Source organism: Pteropus medius, unplaced genomic scaffold, assembly GCF_902729225.1.
Source record: "Pteropus medius unplaced genomic scaffold, Ma_sr-lr_union100, whole genome shotgun sequence".
Lineage (NCBI taxonomy): Eukaryota > Metazoa > Chordata > Mammalia > Chiroptera > Pteropodidae > Pteropus > Pteropus medius.
In genome coordinates, this window is record NW_024354499.1 from 5559363 (window position 1) to 5582423 (window position 23061).

At 38.8% G+C, this 23061-nt stretch overlaps 1 protein-coding gene and 2 pseudogenes across 1 annotated transcript in view; all 3 read left to right on the top strand.

The window, feature by feature from the left end:
* Positions 1 to 15599, top strand: part of ALMS1 (ALMS1 centrosome and basal body associated protein) — a 172428-nt gene extending 156829 nt beyond the window's left edge. Inside the window, 7 exon segments of the mRNA XM_039852563.1 lie at positions 3301 to 3415; positions 4429 to 4632; positions 4975 to 5204; positions 5918 to 6101; positions 7027 to 7090; positions 12683 to 12782; positions 15232 to 15599. Coding sequence (XP_039708497.1) covers positions 3301 to 3415; positions 4429 to 4632; positions 4975 to 5204; positions 5918 to 6101; positions 7027 to 7090; positions 12683 to 12782; positions 15232 to 15276 — 942 coding nt within the window. The 3' untranslated portion in view covers positions 15277 to 15599.
* A 187-nt stretch (positions 15600 to 15786) lies between these two features.
* Positions 15787 to 15902, top strand: LOC120594663 (uncharacterized; annotated as a pseudogene).
* Positions 15903 to 17864: 1962 nt separating this feature from the next.
* Positions 17865 to 22119, top strand: LOC120594416 (serine/threonine-protein kinase Nek4-like; annotated as a pseudogene).
* The last annotated feature ends 942 nt before the right edge of the window (positions 22120 to 23061 follow it).

Below are 23061 nucleotides of genomic sequence, written 5' to 3' on the forward strand. Positions count from 1 at the left end.
TTGTTTATTCTCATTTAAACTGGTAATACAATCGCATTATACAAAATTTAAAATGTATAGGAGAGTATTTGATAGTGTTCTTCCCATGCTTGTTCCCCAGGCACCCAGCTCTTTTCCAGAGTCACTCAATGTTACCTGTTCTTGCATATCTTTACAGAGATTTTTAAACAGCTTTATTGAGGTATAACTTACCATAAAATTCATCTATTTCAAGTGTATAATTATTTTTAGTAAATTTACAGAGTTGTGCAATCATTACCACAATCCAGTTTTAAAATATTTCCATTACTTCAAAAAGGTCCCTTGTACTTGTTTGTAATCAATCTGCATTACAGCCCCAGACAACCTATAACTCGCCTTTTGCCTTTTCTGGACATTTCATATAAATACAATCATATATAGTCTTTTGCATCAGGCTTCTTTAGCTTAGCGTGATGTTTTCCAGGTTCATCCATGTTGTAGTATGTACCAGTAGTTCCTTTTTATTGGTGATTAGTATTTCATTGTATGGATATACCACATTTTGTTTATCCAATTACCAGTTGACATTTGGACTGTCTTTTGGATAATATGAATAATGTGCTATGAACATTTGTGTAAACATTTTTGTATGGACATATATTTTCATTTATTTTGGCTATATACCTACAAGTGGAATTGCTGGGTAATATGTTGCTAATGTTTAATTTTTAAGAAAATGCCAGTGTTTTCCAAAGTGGCTGTACCATTTTACATTCCCACCAGCAATATGTGAAGATTCCAGTTTCTCCGCTTCCTTCTGAACATCTTTTTTATTACAAGTATCCTAGTAGATATAAATGATATTGTGATTTTAATTTGCATTTCCCTGATGACTGATGATGTTGAACGTCTTTTCATATGCTTATTGGTCACTCATACCTCTTTGGTGAAATGTCTATTCCAATATTTTACCTATTTTTAAATTACATACGTGGAATATCGCACTATTGATTTAGATATTTAGTTTCTCCCATCAATGTTTTATAGTTTTCAAAGTGCAAGCCTTGCACTTCTGTTAATATTATTCCTAAATATTCTTTTTGATGATGAAATGAATGGAATTGTTTCCTTAATTTTAGTTTAGATTGCGCATTGCTAGAATGTAGAAACAATTGATTTATCTTAATTGATCTTATTATTCCTCAATCTGACTAAACTCTGGGAGGGCCTACTTGACTAAACTCTGACTAAACTAGTACCTCTCTGGATTCCTTCGTATTTTCTACAGGCAGGATCATGTCATCTGCATATAAAAACAGTTTTCCCTCTCTCTCCATAATCTGGGTTCTTTCTTTCCCAGGTCTTTTATACATCAAACAGCAAATAACTGCATATGTTTTCTACCCCTTTTCACAAAGATGGCAGCATACTTTGCTTTTTGTACTTAATCTATCTTGAAAAGTCAATTCATTTCATACCTAAGTGTTTTTCCTTTTTTTTTTTTTTTACAGCTGCAGAGATGCAGTGTATTACTGGCCAGTCTTGTCTTCCTCACCACCCTTTCTGTACTCATACATTTTAATTTTTTTAAACTAATAGTAATCTCATAGTTTTATATTGGCTTTTTACTGTTTATAATCTAAATTATGTGTTCTTTCTAACACTTCTGTAATTTCAGAAATGTTGGCATTCCCTTTTCTAGAAGGGGTAAAGTGGCATGGAGAAGTTATGGCTTGCTCAAGTAGAGACAGCAAGTAAAGGGAAGATCTGAGACTGGCTTAGGTCTTGGACTCCAGACCCATAGCTTTTTCTACCGCATCAGAGTTGCTACTGTTTCTCTTGTTTATTGTGTGGGGCTTTACAATTATCCCTTGTTTGATTTGGCCCATCATTCTTGTTATTATTTGGGATTGTACAGCTATGTAGGCCCTCCCAGGTGTATGTTAAGAAGGAATAACCAGAGCAAAACAAGTGAATGGCACACAGTAAGTTCTTAGTAAATATTTGTTGTTGAATGCAAGATATCAGTAAAGGCCTCTCACTGTGTTGATAATAATATTTGGATAAGAGTGTTTCAACCTATATAAATCCACCTTGCCCTCAAAGATCATGAGAAGTTTTGTCATTTGATTTAAATCTAGTACTCTGCTGCACATTTTTTTGGTCTGCTAGTTAGTGATCATATCTACTAGGAAAAACAAGGCTAACCTGACAGGGCTTGTTCTGCCTGCCTTACTAAGCCCTGGTTGAAATTTGCTAATCTTTTCTTCGACTTCCAAATGCTTCAAATTATCAAATTAGTGATACATCTAGAATTTATTAGGTAAACAGTGTTAAACCTACCAGTTTGCAAATGTTTAATTTTTTGAGAAAGCATTTCCTGTCCCCAGACATCTAACATAGCTCCTTTCCTCAAAGATTTTCATTGCCCTGGAATGAAGTTTATCTACTTCAGGGAAGCAGATGTTTTATTTAACTTTCCTGATTTGGGCTTTAATTTACATCTACCAAACTTACTTAAGGAGATAAGCACTTGGCATTCATTCAAAATACAGATGCCTACACCCCTCCCCAAGAGATTCCAATTCTTTGCTCTGGGTCAGAGCCCTTCTCTCAGGAGATTGTTATGATACGCAAGTTTAAGAAATATTGTTTTATATTTATTTATATTTAATTTTTTTTTGTCATCCACTAGTATTCCACCATAAGCTTCAATCCCTGAACTTTTCCTTCATTGTTCTACTTGCTCTGAACGTAACTAAAAAGGCCTTTTGGGCTCTTTATTGCCTTTTGCTATACTCCGCTCATTCAGGACTTCTCATGGGGCCTTTCAGCTCTGTGGCATTTATCCTTGTATAAGTATCTGAATCTGCTACTAGATAGCACTTTCCAATTCATTACTCTCTTTAATTATGCCCAGCCCTTTATCTCTCATCAAAATTTTACTCAGGTGTCAAGTCAGAATTTCATTCTGAAAACTCAACAAGCTAATTTGGGGCTACTATCCTCTTCAAGGTGTTTTCAAGTCCTAGGAATATACCCAGCTGTTTTGATTTGTTTGTTGGGAGTTTTGTTTGTTTGTTTTTTGTTTTTTGTGGAGTTTTTTTGGTCTTTCTGGAAATGGCTCAGGCCCTTATCCAACTACAGCAGCATTCTCCTCCCTATCACAAATTATGTAGTACCATGTTCACATTGTCACAAGTTTCCTGGCAACTTCATCTAACAATTTGAATTGGATTGGAAAGGGTTCTTCTTGGTAACTTAGTATGTTTTCCTATCGTGTGGGTAATTGTGCCATTGCCTACAGATAATGATAACAGGGTCTCTTGTTTTTTCTAGGTGGCAAAACATATGATATCTTCTGACTCATCTTCTACCAGTAGTTTCTGGAGCTCAAACTCTACCTTTTGCAACAAGCAAAATGTACATATGGTAAATAAGGGCGTGCAAGCAGGTAAATTACTTGAATTTGAATTTTTTTCCATTGAAATGCAAATAGTTCTTAAACATAAGATACTCAACCTCACTCATAATAAATGAAGATTAAATCTATGCTCATGCTATTTTTCACCTATCAGATTGGCAAAAATCTAAGTCTGATAGCAAGTTCATGGGCAAGAGTGTAAAGAAATAGGTACTCTCATACATTCTAGTGGGAGTATAAGTTGGAAGTACAATCCCTATGACAGGTAAGTTAGCAGTTTCTATCAAAATTACTTTCACCCAATACTTTTACTTTTGGAATTTAGCCAACCGATATATAATACATATGTGCAAAATGAGAAGTGTACAGAGTTAACCATTAAAGTATTGTTTGTTATAGCAGAAAATTAAAATCAACTTAGATGTCCATCAGTAGCCAAATGGTTAAATAAATTATTGCACATCCATATAATGAAATTCTACATAGGGTGACAGAGCTCTCTCTCTACTAATATGTCAAGATCCCCAAGGTATATAATTAAAAAGAAAACCAAGGTACAGCACAGTGTATAGTGTGCTACTACACATATTTAAAAAAATAAAGAGAATTGCTTGAATGTGTACAAAAAAAATTCTGGAATTATGGGGTTAAAACTGAGTGACTGGAGAACAAGAGTGGGAAGGAGGCTTTTCATTTTATGCCTTTCTATATCTTTTGATTTTATAAAACAAAAATAAACTTCCCCCTTGATTTTTTTCTCCCCTCAAGACTTGTCTTTATGTCTATCAACCTCTTCCTCACCTGAGTGACTGCCAGTCGGATTAGAACTGAAATCTTTCACTCATTAAATCTATATTAGTAGTTCTTTCCCTCTAATATCTAAACTGACTTAAACCCTCTTTCTCTCTCCTCTCTCGCACACCCAGCAAAGTCAGTAGCTTGCATTTTTAAAGCCTTAAAAAGTTTTAATTTACTGACTTGAATATACCTGCCAACTAAGTCTCAAGGCTGCACCCAGAGACATCTATGATCTTTCCCCTCAGGTAACTTGGAGCTTGTGAATGGTGTCAAAAAAAACACTCGAGATGTTGGGATGACTTTCCCAACTCCAAGTTCTAGCGAGGTTAGAGTGGAAGAGGACAGTGATATGACTTCTTGGTCAGAAGAAAAAATAGAAGAGAAAAGGCCCCTTACCAGTTGTCTTGTGGACAGAAAGTTACGGAAGAACAAGCAGAGTTGCTGTGAAGGTGAGTTTCTAATTCCAGGTTTTGTAGTAGAGAAACTAGTGAATTTCAAGTCTCTTGAAATGCTAAGATTTTTTGTTTCTAAATAACTCTATGTTTTTGACCCCATCTACCCTAGTACAACTATGGCAAAGAGGGAGGGGTCGGGCGGGGCGGGGGCAGGGTATTGCGGAGTGAAACAACTTTAGAGTATCTAGCCCTAGTTACAGAGTCATCCCTGCAGTTCAGTAGACTCCTAGGAATCATGGTGGCTTCTGACAGCTGAGTCCGCTGAGAGCCTGTTATGCACATCTCTGATAAAGAAAATGAAAACTCTTTTCTCTTACTTAAAAATATTTCCTGTAGGAGTTTCTTGGTTTGTTCCTGTGGAAAATGTGAGAACTGGTCCTAAGAAGGAAAACCTGCCTGAGTTTCATGGCCCTGGTATCTCCTGGTTTGCACCAATAACCAGCACCAAACCCTGGAGGGAGCCACTACGGGAACAGAACTGGCAGGGTCAGCACATAGACCACTCTTGGTCACCAGCAGGCCCAGGCAGAGGTTCACTGAAGCCATTTGTGAGAGCATCCCTACAGGTACAATAACATCAATTTAATTTTAGCCTTTGTTTAAGGAGGAAGAAGGGGCAAGACACAGGGAAGTTAAATCTGTGACTTGGCCTTTGAAGTACAGACATGTGACCCTTGTTTCTAGCACCTCTGTAATTCATCTTTCTCACTCTTATCATTAATTAAAGGCTGTTTTACTCTGTTAACTATTTCAAATCATGCGTCACCCTCAATATCTGGGGACAAGGTCATAAAGGGGAGGATGTTGTAATGCTGCTCATTGGGTTTGCAAACACCTGCATGTGGAGGCCTCATGTTTGCATCAGCCTTATATTTGTTTCTTCATTTATATAACTTCTATTCCTGCTTCACACAGGGTTTAAAAGATGCCAAGTCTCTTCTTTATATGTCCCTTGAGAGCTAAAGGAAATGTTATTTCATGATGTATTTGAAGGGAAGTTGAAAATAGCACAACGGGCCAAGCTCTTTCCCATTGACATTCGGGAGAGTTTACTTGCCACAATCTTAGTTCTTGGTTTATTCCAAAGGCATTTCCTTACTGGAGCTCTCCCCCACAGAGAGTTATTAGTTTATTTTTCAATTTAAGATACTTTCTAGAGAATAGTAAACATCTTTAAAAATATACTCTCCAAATCTATTGGTCAGATACTATTTTTCTAGGCCCTTGGAGAGCAGACTGCATCATTAATGTGAGGACGGGGGCTTTTTCTCCTTCTCAGGAATCACTTCAGCTTCACAGACCTGACTTCATCTCCCGCTCTGGGGAGCGGATAAAACGCCTAAAGTTAATAGTCCAGGAGAGGAAACTGCAGAACATGTTGCAGAGTGAGCGGGAGGCACTGTTCAACACTGTGAAAGAATGGCAGAGCTACCAGGACCCCATATGCCCACTCCCTAAGAGAGGTGCGTAGTTCACTTTCCTCTTGCGGGGTAGGGGAGGCTTGCTAAGAGGAGCACTGCTCAATGCTGAGCCAGTTACACACGCAGGAAGTGACCTTTTGCTTGCTGAGGTTTACATTTCCCTAGGTAGCAAAAACTGCCTGGTTTAGCTGTCAGCATTTTCATGATCCAGATAAGTGACATTTATTCTTGCCCTGTCATTGCATCTTAAAAATGAGAGTGTGCATTGAGAATGGTGTTTTTATAAACTATCTGTGTCTGTGAGCAAGTTCGTTCCAAAAGTGGTATAATGTTTTTATTTTTAAAGATGGGGCTGATTTCGGGTTTGCCTACCTCGTAGGGTGGCAATAATAATAATAGTAGTAGTAGTAGTAGTGGTGGTAGTAGTAGTAATAATAGTTATGTAGCCTTTATGTTTTACCCAAACACTGTTCTTGTTTAACACTTACAACACCTCCCTGAGGTAGATACTGTTAATATCCCTTTTTAGGCAAGAAGAGGTTAAGTACCATGCCCAAGATTATACACCTAATAGGCTGGGATCTGAACCCAGGTTGACTGGCTCCAGAGTCTGTGCTCTTAACAATTATGCTAGGTGTAAGAGCTCAATAAAAAAAATATTTGAAAGCTGTGAAAACTATAAAGTACTATCTACTGCTTTCATCACAGCCTTACCTATAAACTAGGTAGTGTTTCGATTCATACTGTGTAGTCTCTACCACAGACTGTTGTATCTTCAGGAGACAGGTTGCTGTTACAGTTACCATAGTTTAACCTTGGCCTTGGCCTTGGCCATTGCTGACCACCCAGCACTGTCAGCTCACAAGAGGGGCACAAAGTCCTAGCAGCTTCTTCTCACAGCTCTTGCACACCACACCCTACCTTGTTAAGTCACTATCCACTGAAAACTCCTTCTTCTCTTGCTTAGGCTTCCTGGCTGCCCAAAAAGACAGACTCATTGGAAAGAAGGAAATGATTCAGAGGTCTAAACGGTAAGGCCAAAAAAATAAGAGTAGTTATAAAAGTACAAAATAGGCCACCTAGTGGTCTAGAGCTCTGGCTTGCCCCCAAAATAAAGGCATTCTGCTCAAGTTAAAACATTATAAGAAAATTAGTTGTGAAAGTAGTTTCTTACTTATGGCACTAAAAAAGAAAAGAAAAATAAGTAGCAGATCATGGTATGAATGACTCATACACAATAAATACAAAGAATCCCCACTAATCGGCATGCCTTAGTCAGAACTCATCTTTATTAGAAACCTAAATATAAATAAAAAATATTTTGAAATATTTATTTGGGGCCTTACTTTTTATCTAGGCAATCTCATTTCTAGAAATTTATCTAGTATAGTGAGAAATAATGGAGTATTCTCTAAGACACATTAAGTTAAGCTTTAAAAAAAAATCAAGTTTGAGAAGCATGTATATACTGCTACTATTTTGGTCTTTAAAAAGAAGTATTTGTACTTATATAGATGCAAATACTTTGTATGCTTAGAATATCTCTGGAAGGATACCCAAAAAACTAGAAATAGTGGTTGCCTTTGGGAAAAAGAACTAAGTGACTGGGGTACAGAGATAAGAGAAAGACTAAATTTTGGCCCGTTTATACTTTTTGAATTTTGTGTCATTGTATGCATTAGCTATTAATTAGAGATATGCATATATTGATAATGAGAATGCCGTGAAATAACTAAGTTAAGAATTAGTTACCTTTTACAAGTTCATTCGCTGCCTCCTTAGGTAAGGACAGTTTTATAGTCAACATGCTGCTTGAAAATAGTTTATCTTAGGTAACTAAAGCATTTTTGAAATTTTGTTTTTATTCTTCATTTAGTAAACCCTTGCCTTATAGGTAATTCAAAGGGATGCTTTAATCAAGTGGTTCTCCAAGTGTAGTCATGAGCCCCTGGAAGTTGCTGAGACCCTTTCAGGGGATTTTCCAGCTCAAAACAAATCTCAAAATAATACTAGGATGTACTATGCCTTATTCACTGTGTTGACACTTGCACTGGTGATGCAAAAGTAATGGGAGAGAGAGTAGAACTGCTGGTGCCTTAACACTATTCGAGACAGTGTCACCAAACTGTGCTTTGTCTAGTAGGTATTGTATTCTTCACAGCCACCTACAAACACTGTAATGGAAGTACACAGAAAGCACTTCTGCTGCATACCAAGACTGATGATTGGTTCAGGGAAGAGCACTTACACTGAGGTTCGTGGAGTGAGCAGAACTGCCTTTTTCATGGAAAACAGCTTTTTACTTGAAAGAATGACAGATAAACTGATTATTCTGACTTGGATATATGACGTTTTCTTGAAAATGAAGAAGAAAATCTATCACTTCAGGGAAAACAGGTGACAGAATTCATTGCCAAAGAGAAAATACGAGCTTTCAAGCAAAGAATAGAATTCTAGAAAACTTGTATCTACCGCTAGGAGCCTGACTGCCTCTCAGTGCTTAGACTTTTCTAATAAGATCAGCAGTGACATTAACAAATACAATGTTATTATGTAAGTAAACCTGTCAGCATTTGAAAGATCTGCATAAGTCACTGGATCAGGATTTTGCCAATGACTGTTGCATGATGTTAACAAAATCAGGCAGGAATAGAAGATCCATTCAAAATGCAAGATAGACTGAAGTCCTCTGTTTATGTAACAGAGTACAAAAAGTTCATTGATATGGTTTCAGATTCCACATTCCAACTAATTTTTAAGAGACTACCACTTGTCAAGTTTTGGTGTAGTTTCAAGAAAATCAACAGTTATCTGAAAAAGAATATTAAAATACTCCTGTCTTACACATATGTGTGTAAACTGGATTTTTTAAAAATATATACTTTAACCAGAACAATGTATAACAACAGACTTAATACTGAAGCAGATATAAGAATCCAGCTGTCATCTATTAAACCAGACATTAAAAGAGATTTTCAAAATATATAAAACAGTACCACTCTTCTTACTAAAATATTTTTATTTCAGAGAATGTATTTATTATTTATATATGTTAGCATGTAACAGGCTTATTATTTTTATTTTTAAGTGAATTAAGAAATAAGTACTTTTAAAATGTTTAGTTTTAATTTCTAATACAGTAAGTATCAACAGATAAAATTCATATTGACCAAAATTGGCCTCAATTTTTAGAATTATAAAGGGGTCCTAAGTCCAAAAAATTTAAAAACCATTGCTTCATTCTGTCACAAAATGTAATTAGGGGAAATTACACAGTGTTCATTGTGTGGCAGCTAATTAATTACACTACCTTAGTAAGAGGAGTTCTTGCTTGTAAGGAACTATGGAGCTTGCCTACAGGAAGAGAGGCAGGGCATCTTCTATAAGGTGCCAATGCTTTAAAACAAATATAGTTGTAGAAGTGGATTAAGTACCCATCTCTGGGAAGAGACTCAGGTTTTAAACTGATACATTTTCAATAGAGTGCTTCTATTCAATTTTATTTATGGTGTGGCCCCCTCCCTTTTTTTTTTAGTTTCAGGTGTACAACATAGTGATTAGACAGTCATATAACTTAATAAGTGATCACCCCAATAAGACTGGTAACCATGTGAAATGGTATAGCCCTTTTTCAAGGAAGCCGTCCACTTTCATCTGAGAATCAGAGTTGAATGGAATCTTAAAGATCATCTGGTCCACCCTTGATTGTTAGGAAACTGCAACCCAGAGAGAGAAAGTAGCCCAGCAAGTCAGGGCCAGGGTAGGGGTGAGAGCCCAATGTGGGGCTCCCCATCCAGTACTCCCTGGTCTCTGTGTTACTTACTGTCTTCTCTCATTGCTTACCTCTGTCAAAGATGTTTAAAAGTTTCAGGTGAGAAGGAAGGATTTAGAGAAGAGAGAACTCGACTCTTAACTGGAAGCATTTCTCCCAGTTATTTCACAAACTTATTAATGCATATATTTCACTAACTTCATGCATATATAACTTCTTAATGTGTGTGCCGGGCACTGGACTAGGTAGCAGAGGTGAAAGATAATTGACGCCAGACCACAAGTAGATAGACAGGTCCAATGATATGTAATAATTGCTTTCAAGGAGCCATTTACCAAATATAATTTCTGGCTACTGATTAGTCTGGCTCCCAGCTTTCCAGCCCTGGAACACAACCTTTCCTGGTCCTAGCAGATTTTCCCTTCACACCACATGTTCTCCTTAGGATAAATCTACTTTTCCGATGACCTTTATTATCCCTTCTCTAACACTGACTTTTTTTTTTTTAATTTTTACTGAGATATAATTGACATATAACATTGTGTAAGTTTAAGGTGTATAATGTGATGATTTGACACATATATATTGCAAAATTTTTACCACAGTAAAGTTAGTTAACACTTCCTTCATTGCACATAATTACTATTTTGTCGTCATTGTTGTTGTTTTTGTTGTTGTTGTTGTTATGGGGAGAACATCAAAATTCTACCCTCGTAGCAACTTTCAAGTATACAACACAGCATTGTTAACTAGAGTCACCATGTTGTACATTAGATCCCCAGGAATTATACCTGAAAGTTTGTACCCTTTGCCCAGCATCTCCCCATTTTCCCACCCCTCAGCATCTGACAACCATCATTCTATTCTGTTTCTATGAGTTTGATATTTTTAGATTCCACTTATAAAAACAGTGTGATAATACAGTTTTGTCTTTCTATGTCTGACTTATTTCACTTAGCACATTGCCCTCAAGATCCATCCATGTTCTTGCAAATGGAAGGATTTCTTTCTTTTTTGTGGCTGAATAATTCATCGTGTGATTACACACACACACATATGTGTATATATCACATTTTCTTTATTCATTCATCCATCAATGGACACTGAGATTGTTTCCATGTTGTCTTCACTATTGTGAATAATGCTGCAATGAAGATGGAGGTGCAAATATCTCTTCGAGATTGTGATTTCATCTCCTTCAGATATATACCCAGAAGGGGGATTGCTAGATCATATGGTAGTTTTTTATTTAGTTTTTTTGAGGAACTCCATACTCTTTTCCATAGTGGCTGCACCAATTTACATTCTTACCAACAATGCACAAGGTTCCCTTTTCTCTAAATCCTTACCAGCATTTGTTATCTCTTGTCTTTTTTTATAACAGCCATCCTAACAGGTGCAAAATGTTAGCTCCTTGTGGTTTTCATGAACAGTGACTTTCAAAAATGTATGTTTATTCCTCTTCAGTCTCTTTGCTGACCTCCACTTTTGTGTTTTCAATTAGTGATTCTCCTTCCTGTGTCCAAAATAGAACTCCCATACTTGCTTGGGACACCCACTCACCCAACTAGAAAGCTGGAGCGTGGTCACCTCCAGCTGTGTCACCCATCACTGCATATGCAGTCATCCAGCCTGTCCTAGAGACTCAGCTTCCTGAGTGCCCTGAGCCACTCCTCACAATCTTGATGCGGGCCAGCCTCCGCTCTCCCCCCGCTCCACGCCCTTCTCTAACATATTTTCCACAGAGTCTCTACATCATTTCCAATGATTTTTTTTTCATATCGTAGAAGACTTTGAAAAATATAGAGAAAAATAGAAATAAGAAAATAAATGCCACTCAGAATCCTTCCATCTAAACATAACACTCTTCCTGTTTCTGGCAGGAGTTGGGGTTTTGCAGAGACTTGTATTGACACATTTTTTTTACCCCAAATTATTGATCAAACCGTATATACAGGTTTGTAGCTTGCTTCATTTTGCTCATCATTATATTGTGAACATTTTCCCATATCATTAAAAATTCTTTGAAACATCTTCTTTATGCTTTGTAATAATTCCATTACATTCCATAATCTGTTTAATTCATTTTTGTTGGAAATTTAGATTATTTCCAATTTATCAAATGTATGTTTGATCATGTTCCTTCTTGCTTAAAATCAGTGGCATCCCATCCCTGGTAAGACATAGCCCCAGGTTTTCACATGGCTACAAGACTCTCCAGAGCCCACCTCACCTTCATCCCGTCTGCTTCCCACCTGCTCACCTACACTCCAATCTGTCAAGCTTCGACTCCATTCTTACCATACTGCCTTCTTCTTTCCACTTTCTGCCCCTGTTTTTCGAGACCCACCTCCAGTGCTATCTCTTCTCCAGTCTTCCCTGACCTTTTGTCAGAATAAATTTCTTTTTCTATAAACACTGTGTAGCCTTTTGGAGATATGAGCATTATCGTACTTTTCTTTCCCTTTATTTCTGTTATGTTTAAAAATATAATATTAATATATGTTTATTATCTTATATTGAAAATATACATTTTCGTATGTAGAGTCAAAAGCAGTTTATCTCCACCTCTTTGTCCCACTCTTTTCCCAGGAGTAACCACTATTAGGATTTTATTGTGTTTTTATTTATCTGTCTCCCCTTCCAGATCATAAGCACCCCAGGCCAGGGTTCTTTGTGTCCAAATGTCAAACAAGAAGCTGGGCACACAACAGGGGCCCAGAGCCTGTCCTGGAGGGACCAAATGCCTTGAAAGCAATAGATCTTAGGGAGGTGTGATGGAAGAACCTGTGTCTCCCTGTAGCCTGGTAACCTCTCTGCTTTCTGTTTTTCCACTTGTGCCATTCCTAAGGATTTATGAGCAGCTTCCAGAAATACAGAAGAAGAGAGAAGAGGAAAAGAGAAGACTGGAATATAGGTCATACCGTTTGAGAGCCCAGCTGTATAAAAAGGTCAGTCAGCCCTAGAGAAGGCTTGATCAGGTTCAGAAGGGAAAAATAAATTGAGAGAAACACACCTGACCTGTTTGTGAATTAACAGTATTTGGAGAGTGAACTTAAACTCATAATGCTTTGTACCACTGCTGAAATTCGGAAGATAAAGGCACCTGTGGCTAGATTTCAAATCTAAAAATAAAAAGGCAAATCTTAAAAGGGTACCATCCAGGCATACATTTGGAAGGAAGCCACATTTCATTCTTAGGAGTCAGTTTAGATGTATGTCATGCTGAAAATGTTCACTCTATTTGAGTCGTTGGGTTTTCATTCCAGGGTCCAAGTGATAGATTTATTCCCCTTATGGTTAAATCACATTCCTCTAGAACTTTTGAAATAAACTGGAAAATGTCCAAGTACAGCTTAAGAGTTGGCAGCTTAGGGAGACAGAGCCTCAAAACTGCCACCATTCCTGCCCACAGCCTCAGTGGAGTCAGTGATGCTGCAGGGCCCAGAACCTCACAGACCAGGGGACTTGCTAGCAATTAATTCCTTGAGAAACCAGAGGGGCTGCTGTGCCTGAAGGTCCATATCCTTCACTGTCTTCATTTTAGACAGTGAGGACTCTTCATTTTAGACAGTGAGGACTCTTCATTTTAGACAGTGAGGACTCCTCATTTTAGACAGTGAGGACTCCGAAAGACAAGTTCATACCAGAATGTGGGATTGGGAAATTGCTGGAGCACACCTCAGAGCTCTGGCCAGGCTCCCTCAAGTGCATGGCCTATCCAGTGTGTCAGCATCAGGCCTTTCATTGTGCTTGTGTGTTTGTGAACTGATGGATGGATGAGTCTATCAGGATCATAGATTATCTGTATTTGTATAGAAATACACCCACTCCTTGATTTACACTGATTATTTGTTCCATGCGTCTACTTTTTACATAGAAGAAAACTGCATAAAGAGTCCACCAGTTCAAAAAAAAAGTACTAGAGAAATAGGCCAATATAAATCATAAAAATATTTATTTCACATGTTTTCACAAAAGATGCTAATGAAAATTCAAGAAAACCAAAATAAATTTTATTCGCTGTTGGTGCCTATACTATAATCTAAAGCAATCAACCTTCTCTTTTTAACTGGCACAAAGTCACTGTCTTTACTGCATGAAATATTTGGAAGTACTACTTCAGTTTCATTGCTTATGTTTCTATTTTTTGGGTGATGTTTTTCCAACCCCACCTTTTGCTAAGTTTTCATAAATTTTTCGATATTCATTACATTTTAAAAAATCTTTTTGAAATTTTATGGCTCATTAGATGTTTGGATCGATATCTAGAATTGCAGTTTCCGGTTTTGTGGCCAGTAGAAGAGCTTTGTAAATATTTTCTGCAGTGAATAAAACTAGTTCAAGGTCACTGCCATCCATATTCATCAACAGGAGTGGCTTCAGATATTAAATGAATTAGTTCATCATCAGTTAATTTGTGATCAACCAGTAATTTGTTAATATCATTCACATTCAAATTGTCAGACCCTTCTTGAAATTTATTTAATAAATTAATAGTGCTAGTTAATCCCTCTTCAATTTTTGGAACCCGATTCCCTGGTACAACCAGTTCTGGCCATATTGCTTTCCAGCAAGCATTTAAAGCTGACAGCTTTATATCACTCAAAGCTAAAGCAATATTCTTGATACAACTTAAAACTGTGTATTTATTCCAGGCTTCTGTAACTGTTAAGTGATTCATTATCTTCAAGTTTATTAAAAATATTAAAATTTTGTTTAACATAATTAATCTTAAAGGTGGAGATAATGCCTTGATCTCAAGGTTGGATCAAGGAAGATGTATTTGGTGGCAAATATACAACTTTTATATTTGAATGTTCTAAATTATGTGGATGATCCAGGTGCATTATCTAAAAGTAAAAGTATTTTAAAAGGGAGACATTTTTCCTTCATATTGTTTTCAGCTTCTACAACAAAACATCTATAAACCAATCCTGAAAAACATCAGTAGTCACCTGTGCTTTTTTATTTGCCATCCAGTGAACGAGCTCATTAACAATTGTGTGCTAGTATTAGTTCTTTGTACATTGCTGAGTTGAGCTATTGTTTTTTAGAAAGAGTAATCGCCAATAATGGAAATGAAAAAGAACCACATAAATGGAAACTGCATATAGAAAGTCCACATAAATGGAGGGAATATTTACTGTGAATAAAAACCTCACGTAAAATACCACGTAAATCGAGGATCAGGTGTAATTGATATTGATTATAAATCATCTTAAACACCTCGGGAAGTATTTTTTATATAAGTACCATAGTTTTTGTAGCTGAAGAAGATAAAGCACACTGGAAGATAGAACCACTCTGGTCTCCAGCAATATGTCTGGGGTAAAGACTGCCTGTCTGCCTGATAGCAAAAGTTTCTAACTTCTTTCCTGTCTTTCTTTTCTTCCACAGAAAGTGACCAATCAACTCTTGGGGAGAAAAGTTCCCTGGGATTGACATAAGATTATTTTCCTCAGAGCCTTGGAATTTTATTTTGTCAACCTGAAGAAGCACAACTTTACTTTTATGAGTCTGGTTTAATAAAACTAACTCTTTGTCTATGTCTAATTTAGAAGTAGTAACCTTCTAAAGAGTCTGGGGCAAAGTGGTGATTAAGATAATTAATGGTTTAGAAGCAATATTTTCTCTACGGTGGCCTTGCCCACTGGGTCGTTTGTTACAACAATTTTATCTCTTAATTCTAGCCAAGAATAAGTCCCTTTTTGTATGTGTTTTTATGCTTTTAGAAAATAAATAACTTCTTATTGATTCATTGTAAAGCAAGCAACAGAGGGTCGTTTCTTTCCCATCTGGGATATGCTGGGAGCTATGCCATGTCTTCCCTGAAGTGTGTAGGGAGCCTCCATCTAAAAGCATCGATCAGACGTTCCATAGTGTAGTGGTTAGCACAGCTGCTTTACATGCAGAAGGTCCTGGGTTCATGCCCCAGTGGAGTCACAGTCCATGGTCTACGGCTATGCCACCCTGAAAAAGCTCGATGTCTGATCTCGGAAGCTAAGCAGGGTTAGGCCTGGTTAGTACTTGGATGGGAGACCACCTAGGAATACCAGGTACTGTAGGCATAAATAATAATAAATACTAATAAAAAAGAAAATAAAAGCATCAATCAAGGGAAATGGGCTGTGAGAATGAAATGTGGCCTTTCTTTAGAAACGCAGCTCAATGTGGCAAGAGCCCTGTAATGGGCTTTGTGGAGAGGGTGTCTGGTTAGGGGACCCACTGGGCATCCCCAGAGACTCCCAGCAAACACAGGCACCTCAGATCCAGAGCCTCTCCTCAGCCTCATCCCAACTGCCCCAGGGGTTGGCTTCATAGGCGGAAAGAAAGGCCACTAGACTGTGGTGAATTTTTCTCCACCCTCTTGTTTTCAGTATTGAAGCCTTAACCATTTCTCATCACACATGGAACCAGTGTTTATAATCTGGAAAACCACTTCTGAAAAGCAGGAGTGAATACGTGTGATAATGCACATAGAGCATTTAATCCTGTGACATGGAATTACAGCTGAGGCAGGCTCAAAGTTAAGCAGGTGAAGGTGCTAAGCAGCCTTATTCTTATTCTAAGTTCAGCAAAGCTCCAGCAGGGCAGTAGGGGCCAGTTGCCTCCCCAGAAGGCTTCCTGAGAGGCCCTCTATCAAAGAGCAGGCTCTGCCACCAGGCACAGCTCAGAGCTTTCAAATGGTGCCACCTAGGCTTCCTTCCTAACCCAGAAAAAGGCTGTGAAGATGGCTCAGTGAAAATGACCAACAGTATGTGCATGAGAACTACTAGTTCCCTGTCGTGCTGGGCAAGGTAATTAATCACTTTGGGCCAGCTCTCAAATGCTGTGACTATTGACATGTGGGAACTTCCACAACTATGATAACTACTATTGAGAATACAAACAGGAAGTGATAGAGACCTGGATCTGCAAGGAAACGGCAGGATGGAGTCAGATTAGGAATGATGAGTGTGATTCTCTTTACGCCTTGGCTGTGTCACCCAGGCACCTTCTCAGAGCATTGGGTTCAGGGTCTGGGAAGCCATAGGTGGCGGCTGGCAGCCCTCTGCTCAGCCCCTGCCAGAGCACACCTTGGGAATGCTACCTCGGTTGCCCTGGGGAGAACCGTGACCTTCTCCACTAGGTTCATTTAAACACAAAATCTAGACTTGATTTCACATTAAAATGGTATTTTCCCAGGCCACCAGGCCGACCTCTTCCCACCCCCAACCCCCCTCCCCCGCCCCAGCACGGTCAGTGGAAAGTCAGAGCAAAGTCAGAGCACAGCATGAGAGAGGGGTGCTGAGAGTTCTCACAGTGCAGTTTTCCTTATCTGAGTGCCCTTGCAGAATCCAAGCACTGGCTTCACAAATAATCCTAGCTCCTCTCCTAGAATCTGTTCTGCCCCCAAAGTTCAGGATGGTTCCCCTACTCTGTCCGTGTAGGTCCAGGCTGAGCACCTAGCAAAAGCCAGAGTTCACCACCTGGTGCTGTCACGCCTGTGGCCATTAGGCAGCACTGTCCCCACTTTCCACCAGCCACAAGCACCCCCATGCCAGGACCTTGCTCTGAAAATGCCTTTTCCCCAGGCCTGTCAAGATCTTGAGCCTAATTTTGAAGCTAAGACTTTTGTTCAGGGAAGAAGCCAGGGAGCAGTCCTCATGCTCAGGAGACACCCACCTGGTGCCAACATATGACAGGCAGGCATCAACTCCAGACCCCAGAAAATAACTAGGAAAGAATCTCCCATTAGTAAGCCCCACAAGGGCAAGAATCGTATTTCCTTGTTCACTTTGTGTTTCCAGGGCCCAGCACACTGTGTAGGCACATGGGTGACTCAATAAGGATTTGTTAAATGGCACACAGGATGATCAGTCTAGATTTCCAGCCAGAGGCTGTGGCAAAGACTTCAAAGAGATCTAATTGATAGTTTACATGAGGCACCTGAATGTCATGAGGATATCTGTAAACATCTGATAGAGTTTTAGGTTGAATAAGTGATAAATACATAGAAAACTAAACAACCAATGAAAGATCATTATCATTTCCAAGGGAAAAAATACAAAACAAAAACCTACAAGAGAGGTTAAGTAATCATAGTTTTGCTATGTAGTTTGCTTAAAATAAACAGAGTATCGACGTACCCCAATCAGTGACCTAACCACTTTGGGGAAGCTGGGGAATGGGAAGGGTTCATATGAGTGGCGGAGACATGACCAAACCCTCCTGTTGGCTAGTCAACAGACAAGAAAGACCAAAACTGAACAATCAAGAAGGAGCCACACGAGCCTGTTAAAGAAGTGAAAGTAAGTGTGCACAGGGAAGTGTAAGGGCTGCTTCACATCACAGATCCTTAGAACTCTGAAATTGGTAGATAAAGTATAATTTTGACAGATTTTTAAAATCTTTTAAAAATTAGATGAATGTGAAAAGTGAAACATTAAAATATTAGAAGTAAATATAGGAGAGTATCTCTGAGACTTAAAAATGTCTTAAGGCACACAGAGCACAAACCCTAAAGAAAAAGATTGATAAATTCAGTCAATAAAATGTAAAAATACAAAGCACAAATGGGAGAAGATAATTGCAGCATATATAACCAACAAAGGATTTGTAGCAAAAATATATATTTTAAAAACTGAGTCAAAAAAATTTTAAGGCAATCGATAGGAAGATGGGCTAAATAAAACAAGCAGGCAATTTCACAAGAGAGCAGACACGACTGTAAAAATATGAAAATCTGCTCGACTTTATTATCAGGGAAATGCACATTTAGAATAAAAATACCTTTTTTTTTTTTCACTCACTGGATTGGCAAAATTTTTTAAGACTAGAACTCTAAGTGTTGACAAGGATGTGGATCAAATGAAATTCACGTGCCCTTTAATGGAGTTTGCGTTCACTCTACAACCAGCGATTCTCCACGCGCACCAGGAAAAGAGGCACACCAGTTATCAGCCCCAGGAAGGTACGCGACAATGTTCATAATTGCAAAAAACTGGAGACAAGTCCGATGTCCTTGGACAAGGGAACGTTTAAACGGAAAGTGGTATATTCACACAATGGAATCTAGACAGAAAAGAAAATGAACGACAGTCACACACATCAACCTTGATGAATCCTATAAACAATTTTAAGTCAGAAATGGCAAACCACAGAAGAAAATTGTATGACACCATCATTTAAAAACGAGTCAGATCAATATATTGTTTAGGGATACATATGGACACACCTGGTTTTAAGATGATAGGTAGATGGATGCTAAGATGGATTTCAAAAAAAACCAGAATAGTGAATACCTCTAGAAGATGATGGAATTGGAGAAGAGACATAGTTTCTTATCAAAAATAGCGACATCTTGAAGATCGCTATGACAGCGGCGTTGTCGTGGGCCTTGTGATCACGCCAGGGCCTGGCTGCCTCCTCAACTGTGGGCACTGCAGCCTCTGGCAAGAGTGGGCCTCCCGCTGTGGCCTGCCACCCTTCCCTCCCCACGCCACATTCCGACTCTGGGCATGCCCAGGGAACATGTCCCTGGCTGCCTACTGCTACCCACAGGTCCTGGGCAGGGGCAGCTATGGGGAGGTGATGCTGGTGAGGCACCAGCAGTACCGGCAGGCAGTAAGTGTGTCATCAAAAAACTGAACCTCCGAAAAGCCTCCAGCCCAGAACGCAAGCTGCCCAACAAGAAGCCCAGCTGTTGTCTCAGCTGAAGCACCCTATTGTCATCTACCACAGCGGTTCCCAACCTTTTTGGCACCAGGGACCCGTACTCCTATGAGAATCTAATACCTGATGGCTGAGGTGGAGCTGAGGCTGAGATGCTGGTGCTGAGGAGGGGCTGCAAATACTGATGAAGCTTTGCAGCTACTTATCTCCTGCTGTGCTGCCCACCGGGTAAGCCACAGGGAGTCATGGAAGGCAGGGGATGGTCTGCCATACATCGTCATGGGCTTCTGTGAAGGAAGTGATCTGTAGGGAAAGCTCAAGGAGCAAAAAGGGCAGCTTCTGCCTGAGAGTCAGGTGGTGAAGTGGTTTTTTTCAGATAGATATGGCTGCAATATTTGCATGAAAAACAGATCCTTCACCAAGATCTGAAAACTCAAAATGTCTTCCTAACGAAAATAAGCATGATCAAAGTGAGTGACCTAAGAATTGCTGAAGTGTTAGAGAACCACTGTGACATGGCTAGCACCCTCATTGGCACGGCCTACTCCATGATTCCTGAAGTGTTCTCAAACAACTCCTACAGCTGTAAGTCTGATATTTGAGATCTGAGATGCTGTGCTTATGAAATGGCCACCCCGAAGCATGTTTTCAATGCAAAAGACATGAATTCTTCAGTTTATTGGATTATTGAAGGAAAGCTGCCACCAATGCCAAAAATTGGTAGCCCAGAGCTGGCAGAACTGATAAGAACAACGCTGAGCAAAAGGCCTGAAGAAAGACCCTTTGTTAGGAGCATCCGGAGGCAGCCTTACATAAAGCGCCAATCATCTTGGTTTAGGAGGCCACAAAGGCAAATACCGCCAAAAATAACATTAAAAATGGTGACTCTAAATTCTGCGGTTCCTGGATAAGGCTGAAACAAATCATGAAGTAGATCCCCCCAAACACTCTTCTGAGGGCTCCAAGACGTTATGTAATGGGCAAAGAAGACAAAGGTTTATCCCAGGAGAAACACATGGTCAGTTAGTGGTTCCTGGAAGACACCTGAGTCCACACCTGCAAACTGGACATGAACCAGACTACAGAATCGCTAGCCACAATTGGTAGAATGAATATTGATATCTTAACTATAGAAAGAGATTTGCGCAATGGCTTAGTTCAAGAAAATGATCCAAGACACTTAGATGCCTCTAATGAGCTGGAAGTTAATGCAATATTTCTCAAGTGAAGGAGAGGCTGCAGGATAACACTGGGTCGAGCACTCAACCTGGAAACCTAATTCCTACATGGTCCTCTGATGATGTCACTGGGGAAAGGAATGAGCCAGTGAAGCCTCTGCAGCCCCTAAATAAAGACCAAATGCCAAAGGACCGGGATCAAGTTGCTGCTGAATGTATTACAGAAAAAGAGGACAGAATCCACCAGGTTTACAGCCACACAGCTCTGGGTCTGCACTTTCCCTGTCTCGACAACGATGGCAGGAGAAAACAGACTGAACCCAGTGAGGAAATGAGACAGTTCCAAGAGGCTACTCCTCGACTTTTGCCTTCTCTTCCCTCTGTTGAAAACGTGGATGTCACAACGACCCAAAAGGACACTGAAAGCCAAAGCAGAGTGATCACTGGGTCTGTGAGCAGTGGAGAATCAGTGAAATGTTGTCATCAACGAATCAACCATTATCAGCAAGAGAGAGGAAGTGACTAAAGCAGTCACAGGGAGAGTTAGCACCCTCAGGCCCTTCAATGAGGGGAGCTTCTCTGAGTGCAGCCAGGCCAGGGGAGCCACAAGAAGGCAGCCCACCCCTGCCCCATGCTGAATGAAGCTTTGCTCAGGAAAGGAAGCTCATGCACTGTTTCTCTGAGGAGGAGTGAGTTCTTCAAGTTCAACTGAAAAATCAGATTGGGATTCCAGGAAAAGGAAAGGTTATACAAATGAAATGAGTGACTTGGTACAATTGATGACTCAGACCCTAAAACTGGACTCTAAGGAGAGCTGTGAATATCTCCCAGTGTCAGAATTTAAACTTCATCGGGATGCGCTACCACTTCATGGGGAAGTTGTGGAAGAGGCAGAGGAACTCCATTTTAAAGAGCCGCCTTTAGTTATACCAACTTCCGAAAGATCACAATAGTAGAAGTCTTGAGAGCTGATGTAATCCATGGCCTGGAGATTCAACTTTTAGACCAGGTGTATGATCCTTTGGAAGAGGATGAATTGGAGAGAGAGGTACATTTGCGGGAGCACATGGATGAAAAGTATATGACTTATAGTGTGAAAGCTTGCCAGTTGAAATTTTTTGAGAAAATGTGAACTTTTGAGAATTCATTCTAATCTGCTGCCAGAACTAAAGATCTACATTCAAAAGTTTTTGGCTTATACAGAAACAAATCTATAATGATGGCTGGGGGCCATTCACCATCTTTGTATCTCTTTGGAGTTTTGTTTTTGTTTTGTTTTGTTTTGTTTTGTTTTTTACTGGGAAAAAAGGGAACAGAACAGAGTAATATGAAGCAAGCTCACAAAAGAAAGAAGAAAACCTTTGTCCATCTTATTCTCTTTATGAGGAAAAAACTTAAGACTTTGGTTACTGTTTACTTAGCCCTAAAACTACCAACTTTATATCTAGAGGTTTATTTTTTTAGATACTAATTAGCTTGAATATAGGAACATATAATATTGGATTAAAAGTTTTATATTGTACTATAGTGATAAAAGCAATAAGAGAAATAAATGACACAATATGTCCAGTGATACCACTTGTCATTGTCAATAACCTTAGGTAGTAGTTGATAAAAAATTTTTTAAGTCAAGTCGCAATTCCGGAAGTAGAGTGAAAGAATATGAAGTTGTACCTAGTACTTGAGCAACTGAATTCCTTCTTTACATATTGATGAACATTTAACATCTTATTTTCATGTAATTTGCACCTCACTTAGGGTATACAAGAATTAAAACTAAGAGATATTTTGGCTTTGTAAATCAGTATGTTTTTACACACTGTTTTTTTTTTTTGATGTATTTTTCCATTAGTGAAAACATTTCTTAAACACTAATTTCTTTTCCAATTAAGCAATTTGTAAGTAGAGTCCCGCTTCTTTTAGTTATGCTGAACACATTTGTCTCCTGAAGTTTGGCTTCTTATACATTAAGATACTGGTTGTCTTCCTATGTTTTAAATGTATGACTAAATATCACATATTTTATTAGTTGTTTAATAAGGGGTAATGCCCCCTAGGAAATAATTCTAATAAAAGTCTTGATTAGTTTTAAAAAATAAAAGGATAGTAATACTTTTCTTGTTCTTTAGTTGGGTTTATGGGTGTTCACTTTATTATGTTATAATTTATGTAAGATTATTTTGTGTGTATCAAATATTTTCTAATCATACAGTAAGCAGTTTGATGAACAAATATTAAGTAGTTAAATATAATTTTTAGCTCTTATAAACAATGCTGCCATAAATATCAGGACCAAACTTTGTCTCTAAGTGCTATTTGTAGACAAAAAAAAAGGGCCACATGCTAAATCTAACAAGCACAGGGGAGGCCAGCAAGCTCAGAGACTGAAATTAAC